This window comes from Bison bison, unplaced genomic scaffold, assembly GCF_000754665.1.
Source record: "Bison bison bison isolate TAMUID 2011002044 unplaced genomic scaffold, Bison_UMD1.0 scf7180017864196, whole genome shotgun sequence".
Taxonomy (NCBI): Eukaryota; Metazoa; Chordata; class Mammalia; order Artiodactyla; family Bovidae; genus Bison; species Bison bison.
Genome location: NW_011494768.1, coordinates 2456590 through 2477817, shown reverse-complemented (window position 1 = coordinate 2477817; position 21228 = coordinate 2456590). Strand labels below are relative to the sequence as shown.

At 35.2% G+C, this 21228-nt stretch overlaps 1 protein-coding gene across 4 annotated transcripts in view; it reads right to left on the bottom strand.

Annotated features, from left to right (window-relative positions):
- Window positions 1-21166, bottom strand: part of ESF1 (ESF1, nucleolar pre-rRNA processing protein, homolog (S. cerevisiae)) — a 60938-nt gene extending 39772 nt beyond the window's left edge. The window contains exons 1-9 of one of the 4 annotated variants that reach the window (XM_010844147.1): window positions 21088-21166; window positions 19389-20070; window positions 15076-15488; window positions 14362-14475; window positions 12291-12391; window positions 11161-11313; window positions 8333-8447; window positions 6552-6696; window positions 3195-3356 (exon numbers count right to left, since the gene is read on the bottom strand). In XM_010844147.1, the coding sequence (XP_010842449.1) occupies window positions 3195-3356; window positions 6552-6696; window positions 8333-8447; window positions 11161-11313; window positions 12291-12391; window positions 14362-14475; window positions 15076-15488; window positions 19389-20028 (1843 nt within the window). In that variant the 5' untranslated portion in view covers window positions 20029-20070; window positions 21088-21166. Of the gene's footprint in view, window positions 1-3194; window positions 3357-6551; window positions 6697-8332; window positions 8448-11160; window positions 11314-12290; window positions 12392-14361; window positions 14476-15075; window positions 15489-19388; window positions 20071-20859 lie in introns of all 4 variants that reach the window. The other 3 variants (XM_010844149.1, XM_010844148.1, XM_010844150.1) reach the window with 3 other exon arrangements.
- Window positions 21167-21228: the final 62 nt, after the last annotated feature.

Below are 21228 nucleotides of genomic sequence, written 5' to 3'. Positions count from 1 at the left end.
GGAGTGGGTTGGCATTTCCTTCTCCAATGCATGAAAGTGAAAAGTGAAAGTGAAGTCGCTCAGTTGTGTCCGACTCTTAGCGACTCCATGGACTGCAGCCCACCAGGCTTCTCCGTCCATGGGATTTTTCCAGGCAAAAGTACTGGAGTGGGGTGCCATTGCCTTCTCTGCCTCGTAAAGCTAGAAAGGTATTATTAGTCCCCCTTTCCAAATAAGTAAACCGAGATCCTGAAAGAGAAGTTCATTTGTCTCATCTAACATGTCAGTGTGTAACAGACCCCTTACATTCACACACACACAGAAAATGCACACACTTACTCATGTGCACAACCACACCAAGGATCTACAGGTTAATAATACCCCATATGGGGCCTTCAAAAAATACTGCGGTTACAGACTTTAAAAAAATGCATTATACAGCAGAATATCAATTTTCATTCGGTCAACTAAGAGCAAAAATTATATTGTGAATGTTGATGATAATTCCATGAACCTGGCACTTTCATCATTGTTGAAGGCACTAAAAACTGGTACAACCCCTTTGGAAAGCATTTGGTAATAATCTCAAGACACAAAAAGTGTCTGTGTCCTTTCCTAGTAATTCCATTTCTGGGAAGCTATCCTATGAAAATAATTCAAAATATGGAAAAAGCTATAGATTATTTATAACATTCTAGATGCTTGGCATCTGAGATTTAAATTTTGAGGCTTGGACACTGGTAGTTTCAACAGTTTGTGAGAGAACCACAGGTTGATCCACAGCATATGTCAAGTTGCTATGTGAGTGAGGAAGTCATGTTACTGACTGGTGAGTGAGTCTGACTGCCATTAGCTTCTCCTTGTGGTCTTTGCAGGTTCTCACATGCACTGACATTTCTAAAATAGGGGGCTGGGGAGGGAGGAGGAGCATCTTTGTTAAAAAATTGTTTTTATAAGTAAAAGACCCTAAAAGAGTAAGCCTATTACTTGACTGGTGATGAAAGTAAAGAGATCTAAGAAAGTACTGATATTTTTGGCTTTGGGATTTGTAACAGCCTTAGATCACATTTCTTTTCAACGTCATGGGCCTACTGAAGTGAAAGATTAGAAATATTAAAATATGATTAATATTAGAAATATTATTTAATATTCACCAGTAGAGAAATGATAAATTAAACCACAATCTATCTAATCACTCAGTGGCTGAATAAGGGAAATGGAATTACAGATGATAATTTTCATTTTATATTTCAAAATATTTTACATGACATTAATATCACATCCACAAATAGCAAAGTCAAGATAAAAATGTACTGCTACATATCAGAGGGAACAGTTGCTAATTTATTACCAGCATTGCCCTGATAACACTAAGCTAAGGACACTGCAAGAAATGGAAACTATAGGCAAGTATTCCTCATTAATACAGGTGCAAAAATCTTTAACAAAACATTATTAAACTGAGTCTAGGAATAAAAAGAAGGATAATGCACCATGACTAAGTGAGGTTTATCCTAGGAAAACTGTATTGCTTAAATCTTCCTATGCATCACTTTTTGGTATTTTTCACTATATAAACTATATTAAATATTTTATCTCTCTAAAATATTTAATAGAAAACTTTCAATCAAATTTATTTTAAATCTTCTTTCTTATATTATCACCTGGGTATCTCAATTTAAAACATATTCATTTAAAATATCTTCATTCAGTAAGCTCATCCTAAGATTAGAATTAAGCTACAATTTCAACATATTTGATTTAAAAGACAGACTCCAACATTTCTTAGAATCATTAACCCAAGGACCTCAAGTAAAAAAATTTCTTCACACATCTCTGAGTGGTAGGTTCTAACTGCCTTACTGTGAGATTTACTGACAAAGGATACTCAATCCCTTAATGCAGGCTTTACTGAACAATTCTAACAACACAGAGAATTCCTTTATACTACCTTGAAACCTTTCATTCAACTTTTATCCACTTGTGAAACACTGACTTCTGAGGTAGTAACTGAGATTAAGTCTTCATTTATATACTTATCATGCAAGTACTTGAAAATATTAAGTCACTTTAGATTCTTCCTCTCCAGGCTACATTAATTGTGGTCCCTTAGCCACTGTTCATATGCTAGTACTACTAAACTTCATTTTTTCTTTTCACCACTTCTCGCAAAAGCCAAACATTTAAAACAAATGGGTTAAAACACAGCACCGAATTCTTAGAGAACATGTAGGAGACATATGGACATCCTGATAAATTTACTGTAAGAACCTATCCTCAAATATCGAATTATGCTAGTCTCCCCCCTCCATAAAAACAATCTATGAAAACACATATTTTACTCTCAGTGCAAAAACAAATGAGTTGTAAGAAACAGAACTAAATGAATACAGAACACTTAACTTTTAAGCAATGGTGTTATTAACAGTATTCTTTCATCTAGAGACAAACTGAGGCTAAAATAATTGAAATATTGCCAAAAATCATATTTATCTTTAAGATATACATAAAAATCAATAATTCGCAAACACAGTATTATTCACAAAGATACATGCTGATTTGCCCAGGACTGTTAAGAAAAAATATCTATGTTAGAAAATTACCCTCATTTATCCTCTTACCTTGGTTTAGCATTGACAAGGTTTTAATTATTATTGTAGTAGTATTTTACTACTCTAAAAAGTTCCTGAATCCTTCAAGGCAGTTATAAAATTCATAATGCTATATATACTTCTTGGACTATCCAAGAATATTTAAAAATTGTGTTAATTGAGATGGAAAACTACGTATTACATATTTTGTGTTAGTGAATCTTCACTAAGTAAAGTCTACTAGTGGTTACTAGAGAAAAATTCACTTATGAATTACATATTTTGAAAAGAAGTTTAATGACTTTAGAATACATGGTGCCTGGAATCAAGTTTCTACATTCTGAGAACACTGGAATCAAGCCTAGGAAAGGCCTACTTTCATAAATGGGTAATTTATAGTGAGTAAATTAAAGAAACCAAGAATAAGCCAGTAAGAGTCTAAAACAGTAGCCCCAAAGTGAATTAAATGATGTATGCAAATATTATATTAACTTCCTCACAAAAACGTTTCCTGAAAATGTGATTTTTTTTAAGTTAATTTTTCCAAAGAATTGATCTTCTTTTCTATTTGATGTCCCCAAATGAAGGAAAACAGTGAACATTTGGTTAGTATCTAATTCTTACCTGGAACCCACTTAATTTCCATTTCCATATCATTTTCTTTGCTTTTCTTTTCTTTGTCTTGAATAACTTGTAAGAGTTGCCTATATTTAGCAATTTGTTCTTCATCATCCTTCTGACTTTTTTTTGTTTTCCCATCTTCTTCTACACTGACTCCATCATCACCTAACAAAAAAAATCAATTTAACTGAATATACAGAAATAATTTCACTTCTAACTTCACTGTTCAATCTCAGCCACTGCAGCACTCTTCTCAAAGCTGTCAGATACACTATAACAGCAGAATATCAAAATCAGACTTAAACTTAACACAAAATGAATTAAGTGACTTAACTCTTATTTACAATAAAAGATCAGCTGCAATATTAGTACAGTGATAACAGTATACTTGGGAATCTCTGTTTTTACTAAAATTCGTATCTCAAAATAATCGTGTAGTCATGTAACATCCTTGAACTTCTCCACCCTATAAGCAAGATAGCAGGGATGGCATTTTTTCCCCCTTTATGTCTCCTACCATCTAACACATATATGGTCAATAAAAGGAGTCTCAGTAGTGCTGGGATGCATCTGATACATGGACTTAGCTGTTCAATGACACAGATAAAGGAAGCTGCCTGTTATCTAAAACAAAGAGTAACGAGTCCTTTCCACGTGATAATGAGCAAGCATACTTACTCTCAGGGTCTCATTAGCACACAAAGAATAAAAATGAACAAATTAGAAGCTTGTGATTTAATTTTCCCATGTGGAAAAAGCTTCACATTTCCATTTCCCAATTTTATAAAAATAATCATAATACAAAGGAACAGTGTAAAATTCACGGGCAACAAATACCAAAGAAACTAATACGTGAAAAGTTTGTTTGCTATGTATTTCCACTGTAATTCTCCACGTCAAAACAGAAATTAAGAACCTAGGTTTTAATGCAAAACATACAGACTAACTGAATTGAGTAAATGTCCTCAGTAAAGGGAAATTTTACAGAAGACCCTCTCTTCTATGAGCTATAACTAACTGGTCACTAAATACATCCGATATTATTAAGCATTTAGCTTGAAACATCAATGTTAATAGATTGTCCTTACATCTTCAAAAGGTGACGTGAAAAAAATTGGTTAAATAAATGTTTTTATAGGTTTTTTTCCTCTGAATGAATAAAAAATAGTCCACAACATTCTTTCCATCCTATCACACTTTTACATTTTCACTTGAACAGCTGAAATTCATTTTTTTCCTGTTTGTGCTTTATGCCACAATAATAATGTTGGATGGAATTCTGTCATGTATCCCGTAATTCAATGGATAAAACATCAGGAACGCATTAACAAAATGGCAATGTATTTCTTTCTATTAAAAGCTTACTTCTGAAAACATAATTAGAAGCAAGCTGCTTCCAGGTTGAGATTTTAGTGGTAAGTCTCTGATGGCCTACTTTAAATTGATTTTTTCCAGTACTAAAATTTTACTTTCTGAAGCTCTAAAATGTGGGTTAACTCATGTAAGTCTGTTTTCTCCCAATTCAAGGACAATACTTTGTGAAAGACTTAATTCTATATAAGGAGTGAAAAAAAACTGTAACAGTAAGAAGCCCTGGTATGATCTCTTATAAACTACAATAGGAACATCCAGTAACTTCAAAGCATTCAAATATACTAATGCATCTATCAGAGATACTAAATTATAGATTATAGTAAGCTTGCAATCAATTAAAATACTGAAGAAAAATGCATGTTTTTAAAAACTTAATTAGTACATTTCAAACAAAAAGCCATTAATCCTTAAAGTTTTAGAAGTAAAAATATATGATATGAGGTAGTATGCTAAGACTTTACATATGTTATCCCTTTTCAACCACGAGCAGGTACTATTATGATCCCCATTTCATAGCTACGAAAAGAAAGGCACTGGGGCAAAGAAAATCTAACCCAAGCCTCAAAGTTATTTTAAAAAGAAAGAAGAAAACTTCAAAGAACGGACAAATTAGTGAAGAATTACCAAATCAAAATTAAGGAGAAGATGATCATTATCGAGAGGACCCCATTGCCCTGAATGCACGTACTAGTCTACCAAACAAATAGCCCTGAGACGAACCGACAGTTTTGGCAGTCTCACAGGCCAGTAAGACAAAAGTTAAAAAACCAACTAGTACCCCATATTTAAATAAGCAGGGACCCCGAAAGATATACTCCAGGGCAAGGATCAACCAGAAGTAGACTAGCATAGAAAGACAGTGGATTAAAAAAATACAGGAGAGAAACAACATGGAAGTTACAGTGAAAAGATTCAATATGTATTTAATTGAAGTCCAGGGAAGGGGGAAGAAATACCTGAAGAGATAATGGCTGAAAGATACCATGCCACAAATTCAAGAAACCCAACAAACCCCAAGCATAATAAATTTTAAAAATCTATTCTTAGTTCATATTAAAATTGCAGAAAGACAGAAAGAGAAAACTTTTAAATGCAAAGAATAAAATCCAGACAACCTTCAAAAGACTGAAGAAAGTAGACTGACAGCTGACGTCTCAAAAACAACAAATCAGAAGCCAGGGGAATATTATCATCAATGTGGGAACAAGAGGACTGTCCACCTAGAATTTTTTTTTAATCAAGAAAATATATTCACAAATAAAGGCAAAATAAGGACATATTTAGACCAAACTAAAATTCAATTTTGGAAATTACAACAAATATACTTAAGGTAGAAAGAAAATGATCCCAAACAGAAGTATGAGATTTAGAAAAGAACAAGGAGCAAAAGAAGTAGGGAAAATGTGAGTAAATGTAAACAAAACAATAATATTAATGTCCTACGGTACTTAAGAAGTAAAGCACACAGAATAGCATGAAAGCTCTTTTAAGATTCCTTGTATTCTCTAGGAGGGTAAAAATATTAATTAGTATTCAACTTTAATAAGGATGCAAGTCACAATTTCTAGGATAATCACTAAATGAACAGGAAGAGTCTACTTTGTAAACTAACTGAGCAGAAAAACGGTATGTAAAAGATAACCCAAAAGCTCTTAGTTTAAAAAAGGGATGGTAATAAAGCATTTTACTTGTTTAGGTGATTGCATAACTGTAAGAATCATGTGTCGTCTAAAAGACCAGACCCTTTTTTTGTTGAGGATAGGGTTTTAAAAAAAGTGTCTTTGGTTGAAGAAATTCAGGCTAAGAAAATATCTCTAAATAAAAAACTTCAATTACTATCTATAAGTATATATAATACTGTACATGTGAGCATACTTCACAGGCAATTTAAGGATTAGATATTCTCTTTCAAGCTACTGCCAAAGACATATTGTCATTCGTAAGTCTAGGCTAAGTATTCAAATGCTTACAAAAGCAGACAAATACCTTGTGCTTCCTCCATTTCCTCTTCATCTTCACTAGAAGAAGCTAAATAGGCTTGAAAATCCATGTCCAAAAGTTCTTCCTTTTTAAATCTCCTGTTGAGTGTTGTAATTCTTTCATGATCAGTCTCATCCCAAGTGATCTCCACCTTCCACCAAGTAAGAAAAAATAACATATAAAAATGGAAATGTCAGCAACCCAAACTTGTAAAGAATACTTATTGTTAATGTGGATGTTTAACAGTAAACAGTAAAAAGACATACTAAAATCAATAATATATTAACATGCTTAGGGCAAAAGTTTCTACCTGTGGAAAGGGAAGCATTTCAGTTAACCTGTGCCTGTATCCTAACTCTCTACTATATACAAGGCACTTCATTGCTGGGAGTAAAAATTCATCAGTATGGACTGACTGTGGTGAAAACAGGAAACTGCACTAGTGAAAAAGTTAACATTATTATGAATCAGTCAAAACATGTTTTTCACCTGGAGTTCTAGGCATTTCAAGAGGTCTACAAACTGAAATTTCCTGATAAAGCTTTTAGAACAATCTCAGTGTGGTCCTTTTTCCAAAAGAGATTAAAAGCCACTGATTAGAAAGGCATTTACTGGTTGAAAGCACAGGAAACCCTCATGACACAGGAATTTATCTATAACATGATCGGTCTGGTGACATGCTCCTGTCCTCTACGAAGCCCCCATTCTGAGTCTTGTTAGAGATTTAATCTCCATCACAGGGCAGGTTCCACATCCTTACTTTTTTTCCCCCTCAAGCTAATCTCCCCAGATCAGGACATAAGAGATCCAATCCTTAAAATAACTGCCATTGTTGGAGAAATTACTGCTAGTTCCACAATTCAGAATTATTCCTATTCTGATCATTAAGACTGAGCTGATGACCACAAAATCACTTCTGAACTGAGACAGACATGGATGATACAGCTAGGCCATAGGAACTCGAGACTGGCTGACCGGATAGGCCTGCCTAGTTTTTAGGCTTGAAAATAACATGATCCTAGGTTTTGTGTGACTGAATCTTTCAGACTTCACTTACTGCACACTGGTGGGGTTTCCCTATACTCAGTAACTAATCATGGCCACACAGTGTCCGCAGGCTGCAAGTGGCAGATACAGCAGCTCTCTGCCACCGGGCTGGCCTCAGAAGAGCACGCTGGTTTGTCACAAGAAAGGCAATGAGAAGCCTGTGTGGCTGCTGCAGAGTTCAGCTGTGGGTAAAAGGTACATGGGGCAGGAGAGCAGACAAGCTAGGCAGCTAAGTAACAAACTAATTCAATAAAAATCTTTTGGCTGTTTATTATTAAGCATTACTGTGACATTGAAGTAGAATTATTCTACTTCAATTGTTTTTACAATTTGGGGTCATATCTGCAGAAAAAAATGTGTCCCTATTTTAAATTTGCACTGCTTCTAACTGTGATTTGAAGTAGTGTTAGCTCCTTGCCCCTACTCCCTAGGATACTAATAACTGACATATTACATTAAAGAATCTAGTTAAGTAAGACTGTATGGGAAAGATAGAAGAGAAAAAAGAAACATTTGCAGATAATTGACTCAGGCTTAAAGGCGTAACAAAAATCTGGAAACAGGTTCAAATAGATGGGGTAGATAAAAATGCAAATACACTTGTGTTTCATTTCTATTTGTACTTATGCATTAAAACTTTGAATACTTTCCATTTCTAAAGATGCTATAAGTAAATAACAAAGTCTTTTCTTAAAGCAACAACAGAGTCCACCTATATACTTTCTAAAGTGAAGAAATACCGTTGATGTTCCCATTGCAGCAGATGTGAAATATTTTGGTTTATATGCTGTTAAATCCACTTCTGAGGCTACATCCTTGGGCTCATCATCAAAAGTAATATCATCTGGTATAAACCTAAGAAACAAAGGAAAAAAAAGAATTCATTTAAACACATGCTGCAGTGATAAACAACCAGAGTTTAGATTGTCTTCTAATTAAGTATAGTTTATACATATATACCACATAGAGGTTCTACAGAACACACATGCAGATGAAGTAAACAATGTTAGAAATAATCTTGGCACAAAACTTTTGAAATTCATAAGCTATAAATCTGTAATTCCACTAAATCTAAGTGAACTCTGTAGGTAGAAACCCTGCATTAGGAGTTCAGTTAATGTGAGTCTGGTGTAAACACACATGAGTCCCTCATGCTTCAAAAAGACCTAGATTCCTGATAACACAGTCACTGACTTGCTTCATGATATTCTGAAGATCAGACAGAATTATCAAAGGGGAAGTACTCTGAAAATAAAGTATCATACGAACAAGATATCACTGAAATAATGAAAAGCTTAAGGCTGATTCTTCAACACTAAAAATTTTAATATTATCTTATAATTTCTGTCACAAATAATAGCAGCTAAATGTAAATTAGCTACTGTAACTGTTTGACAATTCTTAGCCATCAGCCTAATGAACGGGAGGAAAAGAGCAAAGAGAAATGATCCATGGTTATTATATTTAGGTTCTATCATTTTCATAAATTTTATTTTCACACACACAAAAAAGCATGAGCTATATATTGCACCAAAAATGATATTTGAGGGAAGGAATGAAAAATTAAGGTTCATTAGGTCTACAGAATATCCTCTACCGCATACACTTTTGCACAGACTTAGTAGAAGAAACATAACCATCTGAGATCAATATTTTAAACATTGTCAACAGGCATGATTTTGAGGTAGATGAATAAAGAGTTCCCTAGATAGTAGGATAGCAGCAGAAAACTCAATTTTCTTTTATGAAGAAAATATATGACAAAACAGGGGATGTAAGTTTTTCCCATGGTCATTGATCTTGTTTTCTAGGTACTGCCAGAGGTTATTCTAACACTGCATGGAAGTGTCCCAAAAAGGAAAAGAAAGAACAAAATGATCCTGAGAAGAATATGTAAACGTGAACTCATGACAGGCGGTCTGACATTCTAATGTTTAGTAACTACAATTAATACATTTAAAACAAGCACCTCCTTTTGAAATTATTAAAAAGAGAAGGAAACAGCTTGTTTGATGAGTTAGGTTTTTCTTGCTATATACTTAAGCATGCTAAAATCTTACCCCAAACTATCAATGCAAAAAATTTTATTTGTATTTTTCTTTTTTTTTTCTGATTTTATTTTATTTTTAAACTTTACATAATTGTATTAGTTTTGCCAAATATCAAAATGAATCCGCCACAGGTATACATGTGTTCCCCATCCATGAGTCAGAATGCTTTTGAAGTATGAAAGCCAGTGACTATCAACTGATGCATTTTTTTTTCCCCTAAAATATTTCATCTTGACAAGAAAGTCTCTAACAAACTTGGATAGCAGGAGGGAGGTTCAAGAGGTAGAAGATAAAAAAAGAAAAAAAAAAGAATCAATGATTGTGAAGCATGATCTTAATATACTGATGTGTCTATGTATTAGTCACCTGCTGCTGCTAAGTCACTTCAGTCCTGTCTGACTCTGTGCGACCCCATAGACAGCAGCCTACCAGGCTCCCCCATCCCTGGGATTCTCCAGGCAAGAACACTGGAGTGGGGTGCCATTGCCTTCTCCGGTATTAGTCGCTTAGTTGTGTGCAACTCTTTGTGACCCCATGGGCTGTAAGCTGCCAGGATCTTCTGTCCATGCAATTCTCCAGGCAAGAATACTGGAGTGGGTTGCCATTTCCTACTCCAGGGGATATTCCCGATGCAGGGATTGAACCCAGGTCTCCTGGACTGCAAGCAGACTCCTTACTGTCTGAGCCACCAGAGAAGCCTTAATATACTGATAATTTAAAATTAAAAATCTTAAAAAAAAAAAAGTGATTTCTATTGACAGTGTCACAGTAGAATGGTTTACTGGGTTCAAGGAACTAGGTTAATGATCAAATGGTATGACAGTTTAGCTTCCTGGTTTCCTTAGAACAGACATTCCCAACCACGTAAGGTTTTTCAGCTTGGGTCAGTGATCCTGAGCACATGGTGGAAATAATGCCCAAGTCTGAAGACAAGGCCAGCAGGACCATCTACTCATCAGCACTGTCCAACAGAACTTTCTATGATGATGTCATCAAAGTTCTGTTTCTTTTCTGCCCAACATGTGGCCATTAAGTACTTGAAATGTGTCCAGTGTGACTAAGCAGATGAATTTTAAATTTTTTAAGTTTTTAATTAAATGTAAATAAGCCAGACATGATTGCTGGCTACTGTACCAGACAGCACGGATCAAGAGACACTAGTCTATTAGCAAATGCCTTTGCCTCCACCTCAATGCTTTTGGTAAAGTTACTTCACTCTGGTTCCCTAGTTCTTAAAGACAGCTGCCAAGAAATATCATTGCATAAAACCCGCCATCCTAAAAACACATCTGACATATCTGAAAGCACATAAATGTGAGGTAACTTCTGTCTAACACTTTAACATTTTCTCATTTCAGTTTTCTTTCTTAAGAGTGATGTGCTACAAGAGCATTCTACTAAAAGGGAGAAATCCTCTTAGACAATGAAGCAACAGAGAGCACTACCAATTCTAATATCTCAGTTCTTACAGTTACATTGTGCTACAAGAATAAACTGGTACCACACACACGAATTACCTTAGATCTACAAACGAACAACTACTTTCGAATTCCAGGCCATCACAATCCTCATAAATTTTAGCAGCTGTTTCAGGAGAATCACAGTCTACTACTGCATAATAGTATTTCAGTCGTTTGAATTGATAATCTCTCAGTTTTTCTCTAGAGGCCCTAAAAAGGGGGAAAAAATCATTAGGTTTACTTAAACAGGAACACAAATACCTCTCTCCTTGTAAAAAAGAAATGTAACTGTTCCAAGAAAAACATATTACAAACTGGCTTTTATTATAATCCATCTTCCTTTATGAATAGCCTTCTTGCCTAACATTAAATACTTACACACAATTTTTTGACAAGGTACAGACTAGGGATTTTGACTGGAATTTTGTATTTAGAAAAAGGAAAGCAAGAATTACACGTGGCTACCTATAATTTTAATTTTTAGAAGAGATTATTTTTTGTTTGTTTGATTACCATATACAGCTTTCTCAAGTAAATCCACTGAGGAGGACCACTGCAGTATAACATATGCTAGGAAAGCACTAGCTTTTATTATAAACAAATACCTGATCTTACAAAACTTTATTTATGTGTTGTCAAGACTAAATGGTATTTAAGTTCAACTTACTTAACTATAGCTTATTCTTTGAGGGTCTTCATCTGGCAAATAAAAATTTGCCACCAATTTTTATTAAGTGCACATATAGCTCCACCTAGTGGATTCAAAAGTACTTAAAATTTATTTCTCTACATTATGATGATTAAGAACTTCATTATTCTTGCATTCTTATATTTTTCTATTTAACTAAGATAAATTATATAATTTGGAGGTAAATAGTTTCAATGCTCTTTACATAGAAATCAACATCTAAGAAAAAAAGCAAAATTTATTGATTCAGGTTTAACCATGAAATGTTTTTCAAAACTGCAATAATTACTTTCATGAATACAGAAATATAAATATACACAGAAAATGTGTTTGGAATACTGTGTCACTTCTGGCAGACTTTAACTTTCTTTGCAATCTATTTTAACCATGAATGGCACAAATATAAACTTTAGTTTCAATTATGAAAGTGACCAGAATTCTGAATCAGTGACACAAACTCATATGAGGTTTAGTTTTATTTTCTGGAGTGTTTTAATACCAGTCCTTTTCAGGAGCATCTTCAGGAATGCTTAATAACTCCACTGGTCCTTGAACGTGCTCTTCCTTCATCCTCTCCTTTCCAAACTCTGAAGGATATATCTAAACAAACAAAAAAATAAGATCAAAGTAATTTATACTTCCCTTTTCTCAAAATATACAGACCTTTGAAGGTCAGGAACTCTAAACAACTGGACAGAATGCAAACAGCAAGAATGGCACATACATACACGCTCCCATGTGTGAAAAACGACTGGATAAAATAATCTGAATTAAATCTTTGGTATTTTTTTTTATCCCGGCTACTATTGAGAGTCAGGAAATATAATCATATTAACCTGCAGTGTTTTGTTACTACCAGGCTTAATATTCATTTATTAACTAATGTATGCTTTTTTCAGTTGTCTGAAATATGTAATTTATCGACTAGGGAATCCAAGTTTTTCTCACTAATCTAAGTTGCATAAAACAGGTTTGGTTTTGTTTTTTTCTATGAAGCCAAGCCAGGTTTATTCTAATATGTCTATAAATAATAATACTATAACTATAAATAATAATACTATATTTAAAAATAATTAATCCACAATGCATGTGAGACAGGATGATGCAGGCAACAGATGTAAACCATAATAGGTTTCAATGTAGAGGTTTTTAGCATACATGCACTCACATGTTGATTCTTTGTGGTTTTTCCTCTTTATAAGTCCAGTGATTCCTACTGTCCATCTCCTAAAATATAAGATTTAACAAAAACACCATTCTATTTCAATTCTGCCTACAGTTTGACTTTTAATTTTTTTCTTTACTTCATCTGGCTATCATTTGGGAGACGTGAAAGTGAAAGTCGCTCAGTCGTGTCCGACTCTTTGTAACCCCATGGACTATACCGTCCATGGAATTCTCCAGGCCAGAATAGGAGCGGGTAGTCTTTCCCTTCTCCACGGGATCTTCCCAACCCAAGGATCGAACCCAAGTCTCCCACACTGCAGGTGGATTCTTTACCAGCTGAGCCACAAGGAAAGCACAAGAATACTGGAGTGGGTAGCCTATCCCTTCTTCAGGGGATCTTCCCGACCCAGGAATTGAACCGGGGTCTCCTATATTGCAGGTGGATTCTTTACGAACTGGGCTATGAGGGAAGCCTTAGTTGTCCCTATGCTCTACCCAAAACTGAAAACTTCTGCAACATTATAAAATGTGGTGATGTTGTAACTGGTAGGGTAAATCCTTTTATACTGCTATGATTTCTCAAAGACTTATGAGTCATTCTCACTTGTTTATTCTTTTAGATAACTAATGGCAACCTTTTTCTTAACTTTCATTTGCACTGAGATTTTGACTGAAACTATACTAAAACTATAGAACTGATTTCTTAAATATTTAAACTGAACAACAGTAATTTAGAGTTGCTTCAGGCACTGTAGTAGATACTTCGTATGATCTGCTTTTCGTTGAATCCTTACCACTACCTTAAGAAATACTACTGTTATATCTACTTAGAGGAGAAAACACATTTGAGAAATAATCAATAAAATGCACAAGATCATATAGCATGTGTCAGAATCAAGATTTGAATACAGGTCTGTCACACTGCAAAGTCTAGAGTCTTAATCACTGTGGGCTTTCTAGAAATACGGTATCTCACAATTTTTCATATATTATTTATCGAGTGTTATAGCTTACTTCATATAGGTTGTGTTTATAAGGTAATTTGTAAGATTTTTATGTATTTCTGCTGTTAGTAAAAATAGAATGTTACTTGTTAATGTTAGTAATGAAACTTTTTTTAAAATATTTATCTTATACCCTGTCCCTTTACTGAGCTTTATTATAATAGCTTTTCAACTGATTACTTTGGTTCTCATAATTAAACACAATCATATAACCAATCAATAATTTTACCTGTTCCTTTCTTACCTTCACACTTGTTTCATCAGTTTTGTGTCTAACTGTATTGGAACAACTTTCAGATTAATTATTTTCCTTAAAAGGAAAACTATGACTATAAAAAAAACGGATTTAACTTAGAATGCTTAGAAATACTTCAAAATGAAATTGAAGTAAATCCTCACCTTTACAGAAAATATAACACCTCCTTTAGGTTTAAATGAATTGAACAAAGCCAGCAAATCTTTTGCCTTCAATCTATCCCAGTCCATGTTGCAAACTGCTAATCGACACGTAATCTAAAAAATGACAAAAATTACTTATTATATAATCTATATCATTCCCAATGCTTGCAAAATTAAGATAGTAAATATAATGCCTATCCTGAAAGCATTAATATAGTATTTATCTAAGTGATTTCAGTATGTAAAAGGAAACTTCAGATAAGCAACACAACAGTAAAACTGTAAACAGAAAAGCACTCTCTTATTTGGTTCTTAGTTCTTGAATCAGAACATGAGGATGAGCTGATTCTTTAACTACCAAGTTTATTAAGCTATTTTGCCACCCATGAGTGAGTAGGAAAGTTTAATATATTAATCTATAGCATTTCTAATAGGTACACTAGGAACTGATACACACTTCTAGTTAAAACAACAATTTTTAAAAAATTTCACATGACTTCTAATCATTTATATAGAAATTCACCCCTAACTGCTGGAACAGATATTAACTTTATATAGGTATATTCTGTATCAAGAAGTTTTAATCAGAATCACCATCAAGACTTATTATTTACCAATAAAGCTTTTCCTTATTAATTTAATTACATTAATCCTACCATCCATAACAGCTACTTGTACTCTTGACAAAATAATCTTATTTGATCAAAAGGTTACCTCATCAGCCCGAGGAGCATCTTTATCTAATTCTCTCCAAGCATGCTCAAAACCAGATTCCTCTGGAAGTAAATCTGCCATATCGTCTTCATCTTCAGAACTGGTTTCTATATTTCCTTTGCCCCTCGCAAGATCAGGGCCACTGTCGCTTTCATCATCATCCTCACTATCATCTTCCTCATCATTTCCAATTCCTCCATCATCATCATCATCATCATCATCATCATCTTCTTCATCATGAAGATCAGCAGCAGCAGCCCTACAAATGCCTGTAATTTCATCTTCAGATTCTTCATCACTTCCTGTTTCACTAGCACTTTCTGAATCTTCCTCCAGAGCATCTTTGTCAAACCTTTTACCACCTGTTGAGTCTTCATGACCATCGCTGTCTCTTGCCATTATGAATGGAACCACTGCAGAAAGGTCAAAGGAGAAATTAAGAAAATGTAAACGATGTATTAAATTAAATCCAAGTTATTTTGACCTCAAATCCAGTAAAAATCTAATTTCCATGAAGCAGACTAAAGGAAAATATAAATTCAACACAATTCATGCCTAACCAAATGAAGTTTTGTTAGGAGAAAGAGTTAGGAACTAAGCTTTATTTCAGTATCACAAGAGTGGGGTGTAATAAAAGATAACTAACCAGCAGATGTGAAAAAGCCAAAAAAGGGCATTAACCTAAGTTCTATAAATGGGATCAGAAAACTACCACAATTATGAAAGTAAATTAGTACAAGATAAGCATCAGAATTCATTTTTAAACAACTTGCTTAAAATAACACCTTGGGGACACATTTCTATCTAGTATTGCAATAATTCTTAAGCATCAGTTATTATCACACAATGTTCATGATTTTTGCCTATCACTGACATTTTTCATGAAGCTGTTTTTTTAATTAAAATTAGCAGCTTGTTCTAAACACTATCCCTGAAGTCACAGATTTCATATGTCTGTGATGTGGTGGTTACTTTTTCCCTCTAAAATGTTGAACCACATAACTATTAATATAAAAAAAGTTTAAATATCACCTGATAAGACATAGACTCACAGTTAACAGTGGTAGACATATCACATTTGGAGTTGTATAACAAACTGAACAAATTTTAATATTTTTGACAATATCAACTACACTCATAACATTTATTCATTCATTAAATATTTGTTCAAGGCCCACTGTGTACAAAACCTTATTTTAAATAATGAGAGAATACAAAGAAACAAACAAAAATAAGCTAATAAACAATGAGGGAATACAAAAATAAGTTAACTGCCTCTGTTTCTAGATGGCAATGCTCTGGTGGTGACTGCAAATACTACTACTTACTTACCTATTTTTAAAAAATGCTTATATTATTTTTCCTCTGATTACAAAAGTAATGACTGCTCATTGCAAAAGAAAAACAAAAAAATATGGTTTAATGAAGAAAATAAAGATGACCAATAACTTTTCATTTAGAAGTAACTGGGTGGTTATTTTGGTATGTAACTCTGTAAATTTGTTTTCTATGACATGCCCACTAATTTAAGTAGCTGGTCTACTTATACTATGTACTCAATTTTATAATCTATTTTTAAAACTTCATATGTCACAGACATATTTGGAGATATCGGAACTCATTTAAGGGATTCCTTGACAGCTCAGTTGGTAAAGAATCCGCCTGCAATGCAGGAGACCCCACTTCCTGGTTTGGGAAGATCCACTGGAGAAGGGATAGGCTACCCACTCCAGTATTCTTGTGCTTCCCTTGTGGCTCAGCTGGTAAAGAATCTGCCTACAGTGTGGGAGACCCGGGTTCTATCCCTGGGTTGGGAAGATCCCATGAAGGGAAAGGCTACCCACTCTGGTACTCTGGCCTGGAGAATTATACAGTCCATAGGGTCACAGAGAGTCAGACATGACTGAGAGACTCTCACTTTCATGGTCTTTCACTAATGACTTATGTTACCATTTTAAAATTTCAAAACAGGGTTACAGTCCACGTTCTTTGCACACGTGTCTAATTATTTACTTAAGTTCTTAAGCACACAGTGCTGGGCAACATTTTAAAATGACATGTAGTATCAAACTGCAGCTCCTCACATCACCTTTACCTCACAGCACTTAAAAAGCCCCTTGTACACAGTAGTTGCTGGAATGGTGAGTGATGAATACTAGTGAGCAAAAGATGGTGATATGTGGAGTCACTTAATCTCTAAGAGATAATGCTTCTTCTGGATTGAGGAACCAATGAAAATTACAGCAAGCAACAAGGTGGGGTAGAAAGACTCAAAGACTTGAGTTAGAGGTCTGTGTATCCTCACAGAAATCACTTTAACCTTGTTTCCTAAGTAATGTAACCTAATTTCTCATGGTTATTGAGAAACTTAAGATAATGTAAAATAAATCCAAAGGATTACTGGACATATTAATATTAACCCAGTACCCTAAATCTACTGAAATTTAAAGGAAGCTAGACTAACGTAGCTCACAAATGTAGCATCAGGCCAACCTTGCTACTGTTTCAATCTGATTTTATTTTCCATTTTCAGTAACGAGACTTGCATCCGTTCTCCCTATACCTCAGTTTGCTGCCTGGTTCCTCTACAAATGGAATGAGATCTCACTCCTAACCCCTTAGTCCCTGTTATTTAGAATTCTGTCCACTGCCTGATACTTCCTACCTTCCCAATGTGACCATGGCCTGTCAAGACGTTTCTCTGTCTTTTATCGATGCCTACCCTGCTAGGGTACTGTAACCATAACCACCCTTTGTCTGGGTTATCTGAACATCACCAGTTTTCAATTACAACACCAATGATCAGCAACACCACTACTCAAAATTTCCTGCTGCCGGACGGGACAATTCTAATTAGCTTAGAAAACTTGTAAACGTGAACTAGAATCAGACATTTCTTACTTCGTATCAAATAATCATTTCTAGCTTTATTCTTCACTCACTCCTTCAGACATCTTATTATCTAATCAAATAGGAATACTGATCTCTTCTGAACAAGCCCAACTAAACGTCTGCTCAAAAAGTTCTCTCCATTTAGGATACTTTGGATTCCAAGTTTAATTCTTCTAAACTCCAACCAAGATAGCACTTCACCTATGAATTTTACCGATTACTGTATCTTGAGTGACCTCTTCCTCCAAAGTCTCAGAGACCTTTTCTTCTACGGTACTTAAAATTACTCTATTATGTATTATGGTTCTGATTTCTTCCACTTTGTATCTGCACTATCCAATACGGTAGCCAGCAACCACATACGGTAACAGCACCTGAAAAACAGCTCGTCCAACTAGATATAGTAAGAAAACAGAATGTAAAATATCCTATTATTTTCATATTGATTACATATTGAAATAGTTTTTGATATATTAGGTTAAATAGAATATATATTCATAGGAGAAAGCAATGGCAATCCACTCCATCGTTCTTGCCTGGAGGATCCCATGGACTGGGGAGCTTGGTAGGCTGCACTCCATGGGGTCGCACAGAGTCGGACATGACTGAAGCGACTTTGCAGCAGCAGAATATATTCTTGTATCTATTAATCACTGGTTTCTTACTTTTTAATGTGTCCAATAGAAAATTCAAAGTTACAGACTTCTATTGGACAGTAGTGCTTCAGATCAGGGCTATTGCATAGTGTTGCAAGCCATTATTTGCAAAAGCTGATTTTCAAAGGGTCAAAAAGGGCTACAATCAAAACCAAACTTCAATCACCAAGCCACACACCTTGCAGGAACAGCGTGTCTTTTCGGGGAAAACAGTCTGTGCCTCCCTCAAAGGTACTGTCCTCACCACGCTGTGAGCTCTGGAAGCTCTGTGGGTCCAGAAGGGCGTATGTTTTTCTAATTTTTGTACAGGCATCATTTAAACTAGCAGTAGCCCTAAGATGGGAGGAATCATGTCTTGATGTTCTATCTGCCACATATTTGTTACTGAAAGTAGTTGAATAAATGAAGCAATGCCTGAGTACCCAACTCTACTTTCTTTCTTCAGATACATCTCTTCTTACCCCGTCATGAGATCACGTGACACTTTATCTAGTTAGAGAACACAGCTGTCTCTAGTGCTCACCATAAATCAAAATCACTGGTTTAGCCTCAAGACTCATACTTTTATTTGTCTTTCTTCTAGCTATTATGGCTTCAAATCAAAAATTATCTTATGGTGTACTATCCTTCATAGCTTTATACTTCTAAATAAGTATTTGACCACTCCTATGATACTATGAAAACACTTATTATACATATTTCCTTTTTAAAAGACCAGTATAAGAATAAGTAATACCAAAGATTCCTTAGTTCTTTCAAACCAACCTGATTGCATTTTTCTTCTTCTTGTCTCAGAATACTTGACCTTGGGAGACTGAACAATCTCAGAGGTGCCTGAGGCTACCATTCTTAGTTGTTCTTTGGGAAACGAGTCTGTGCTCTGTTGAACAGTGTTTTTTTCCCCTTTTGTACTTTTTTGTGTAAATTCTTTGCTATCTTTCTCAAGACTTACTAAGTCGATCTTCTTAGATTTGCATGAGGTTTTCATTTTCTGAATTCTCTCTGAGTTATCTAAATCATTATTTCCAGAATCCTTTTGATGAATTTTCTTGTTTTTTTTCTTTTTATCTTCAACAAGATTTTTTGATTCTACTTCATTTATAGTCTGGGGTTTTTTCTTCTTCATTTTCTTTTGACTTAATGTTTTATTATTCTCATCAGAGAGATCGGAATCAGAATCTGAAAGGTCGTAAAAACGTTTCAAGTCCTCTGTAGTGCTGTGTTTGATGGGACGTCCTCTTTTATCCACAGCATAATTCAATTTGAACTTTTTGTCATGAAACATTGCTCGAAATCTCTTGTCAATTTTGACTTTTCGATCCTTTTCTGGCATTTCCCAGAATCTTGGGTCCTTTGCAACCCGCCTAAACCGTTGGTCACTCATGATTTCTTGTTTAGATGCCATTTTAAAATGTGTAACTGGACAAATGCCTGACGAAATCAAATACTAAAAAATAAAATCATAATGAAAGGTTAGTAACAGAATTAAGTAAGATGCTTTGGGAAAATATTAATTCACAATACTATATTCTAAGCTACATTAAGTAAAATAAAAGAGGTCTAATTTCATTTCCCGAACGAATCTTGAGTCACATGCAGAAAAGAAAAACTATCAGAATATTTTCTTTTGAGTACAGCATTTGAAGAAATAAACTTAAGGCAAAACCAAGCAGAATTCCAGGTCTTTATAAAGGCAGGCAAATGATTACTAGCCAACTGCCCTCACTTAGATATCCCATATTTCTACTTTATATTTGTATGTGTTACAAGTAAAAGCTAATATGATTAAAATATCCTTAAGTCTCTGTAGGTCTTATTTGTTTTTTCACATTCTGGTCCTATTATCTCCGTCAACCCTGACTTCGTTTTATTCGAACAGCCTTTACTTCGACCAGGCTGTAACAGAACAAAATGAATTCAGGTTTAGCTTACAAAGTTCCCCCTCTTTGTATATGACCACCCTTCGAGAACCAGGTAAAGCCTCTCTCGAGTTAACAAATACAAAGCACTGCTTTGTTTCAAAAGCAAGGCTTGACCATGACGCACCATTAAACATCTGACCCTCAGAACAGCTTTGTGGGGTAAACAATATTTCATTCAACTATCAGAGGTAAAGCGTATAGATGTTTAGAACGAAAGCACTTGATCTACGCCAGATATTCGGAGACAGGAAGGCGACCTAACCTCACCTCGGTCGCCCGCCCTCCTCCGGTGCCCACCTGCCCCTCCTACCCACCCGGTAACGCCGGGAGCACCAGGGAACTAGGACCTCCTTCCCAGCTCCCAAACCTCAGAGAGCCACTTTGGGGCTCAAGTCCCTCAACACGACCTGGAGGAGGAGCAAAGAAGCTTGAAGAGAGGGGTCGGAAAAGCAAGGAGGAAGAGCGCGGCGCTCGTAAACCCGAAAGACAATCTGTCGTACGCTAGCTCTGTCCCTCTTCTCCTGGAGCCCGACTCCACTCACCGACTCCGAATCCTCTCACGGCGTCACATGGGGCCCCACACCCACAATCCTCTGCGAGACACACCGCCGTGAAGGCACGCGAACTGGGCCAAACTTCCTCCGCTTTCCCTCCGCGAAGTGCTCCGGCGTCCTTGCCGTAGC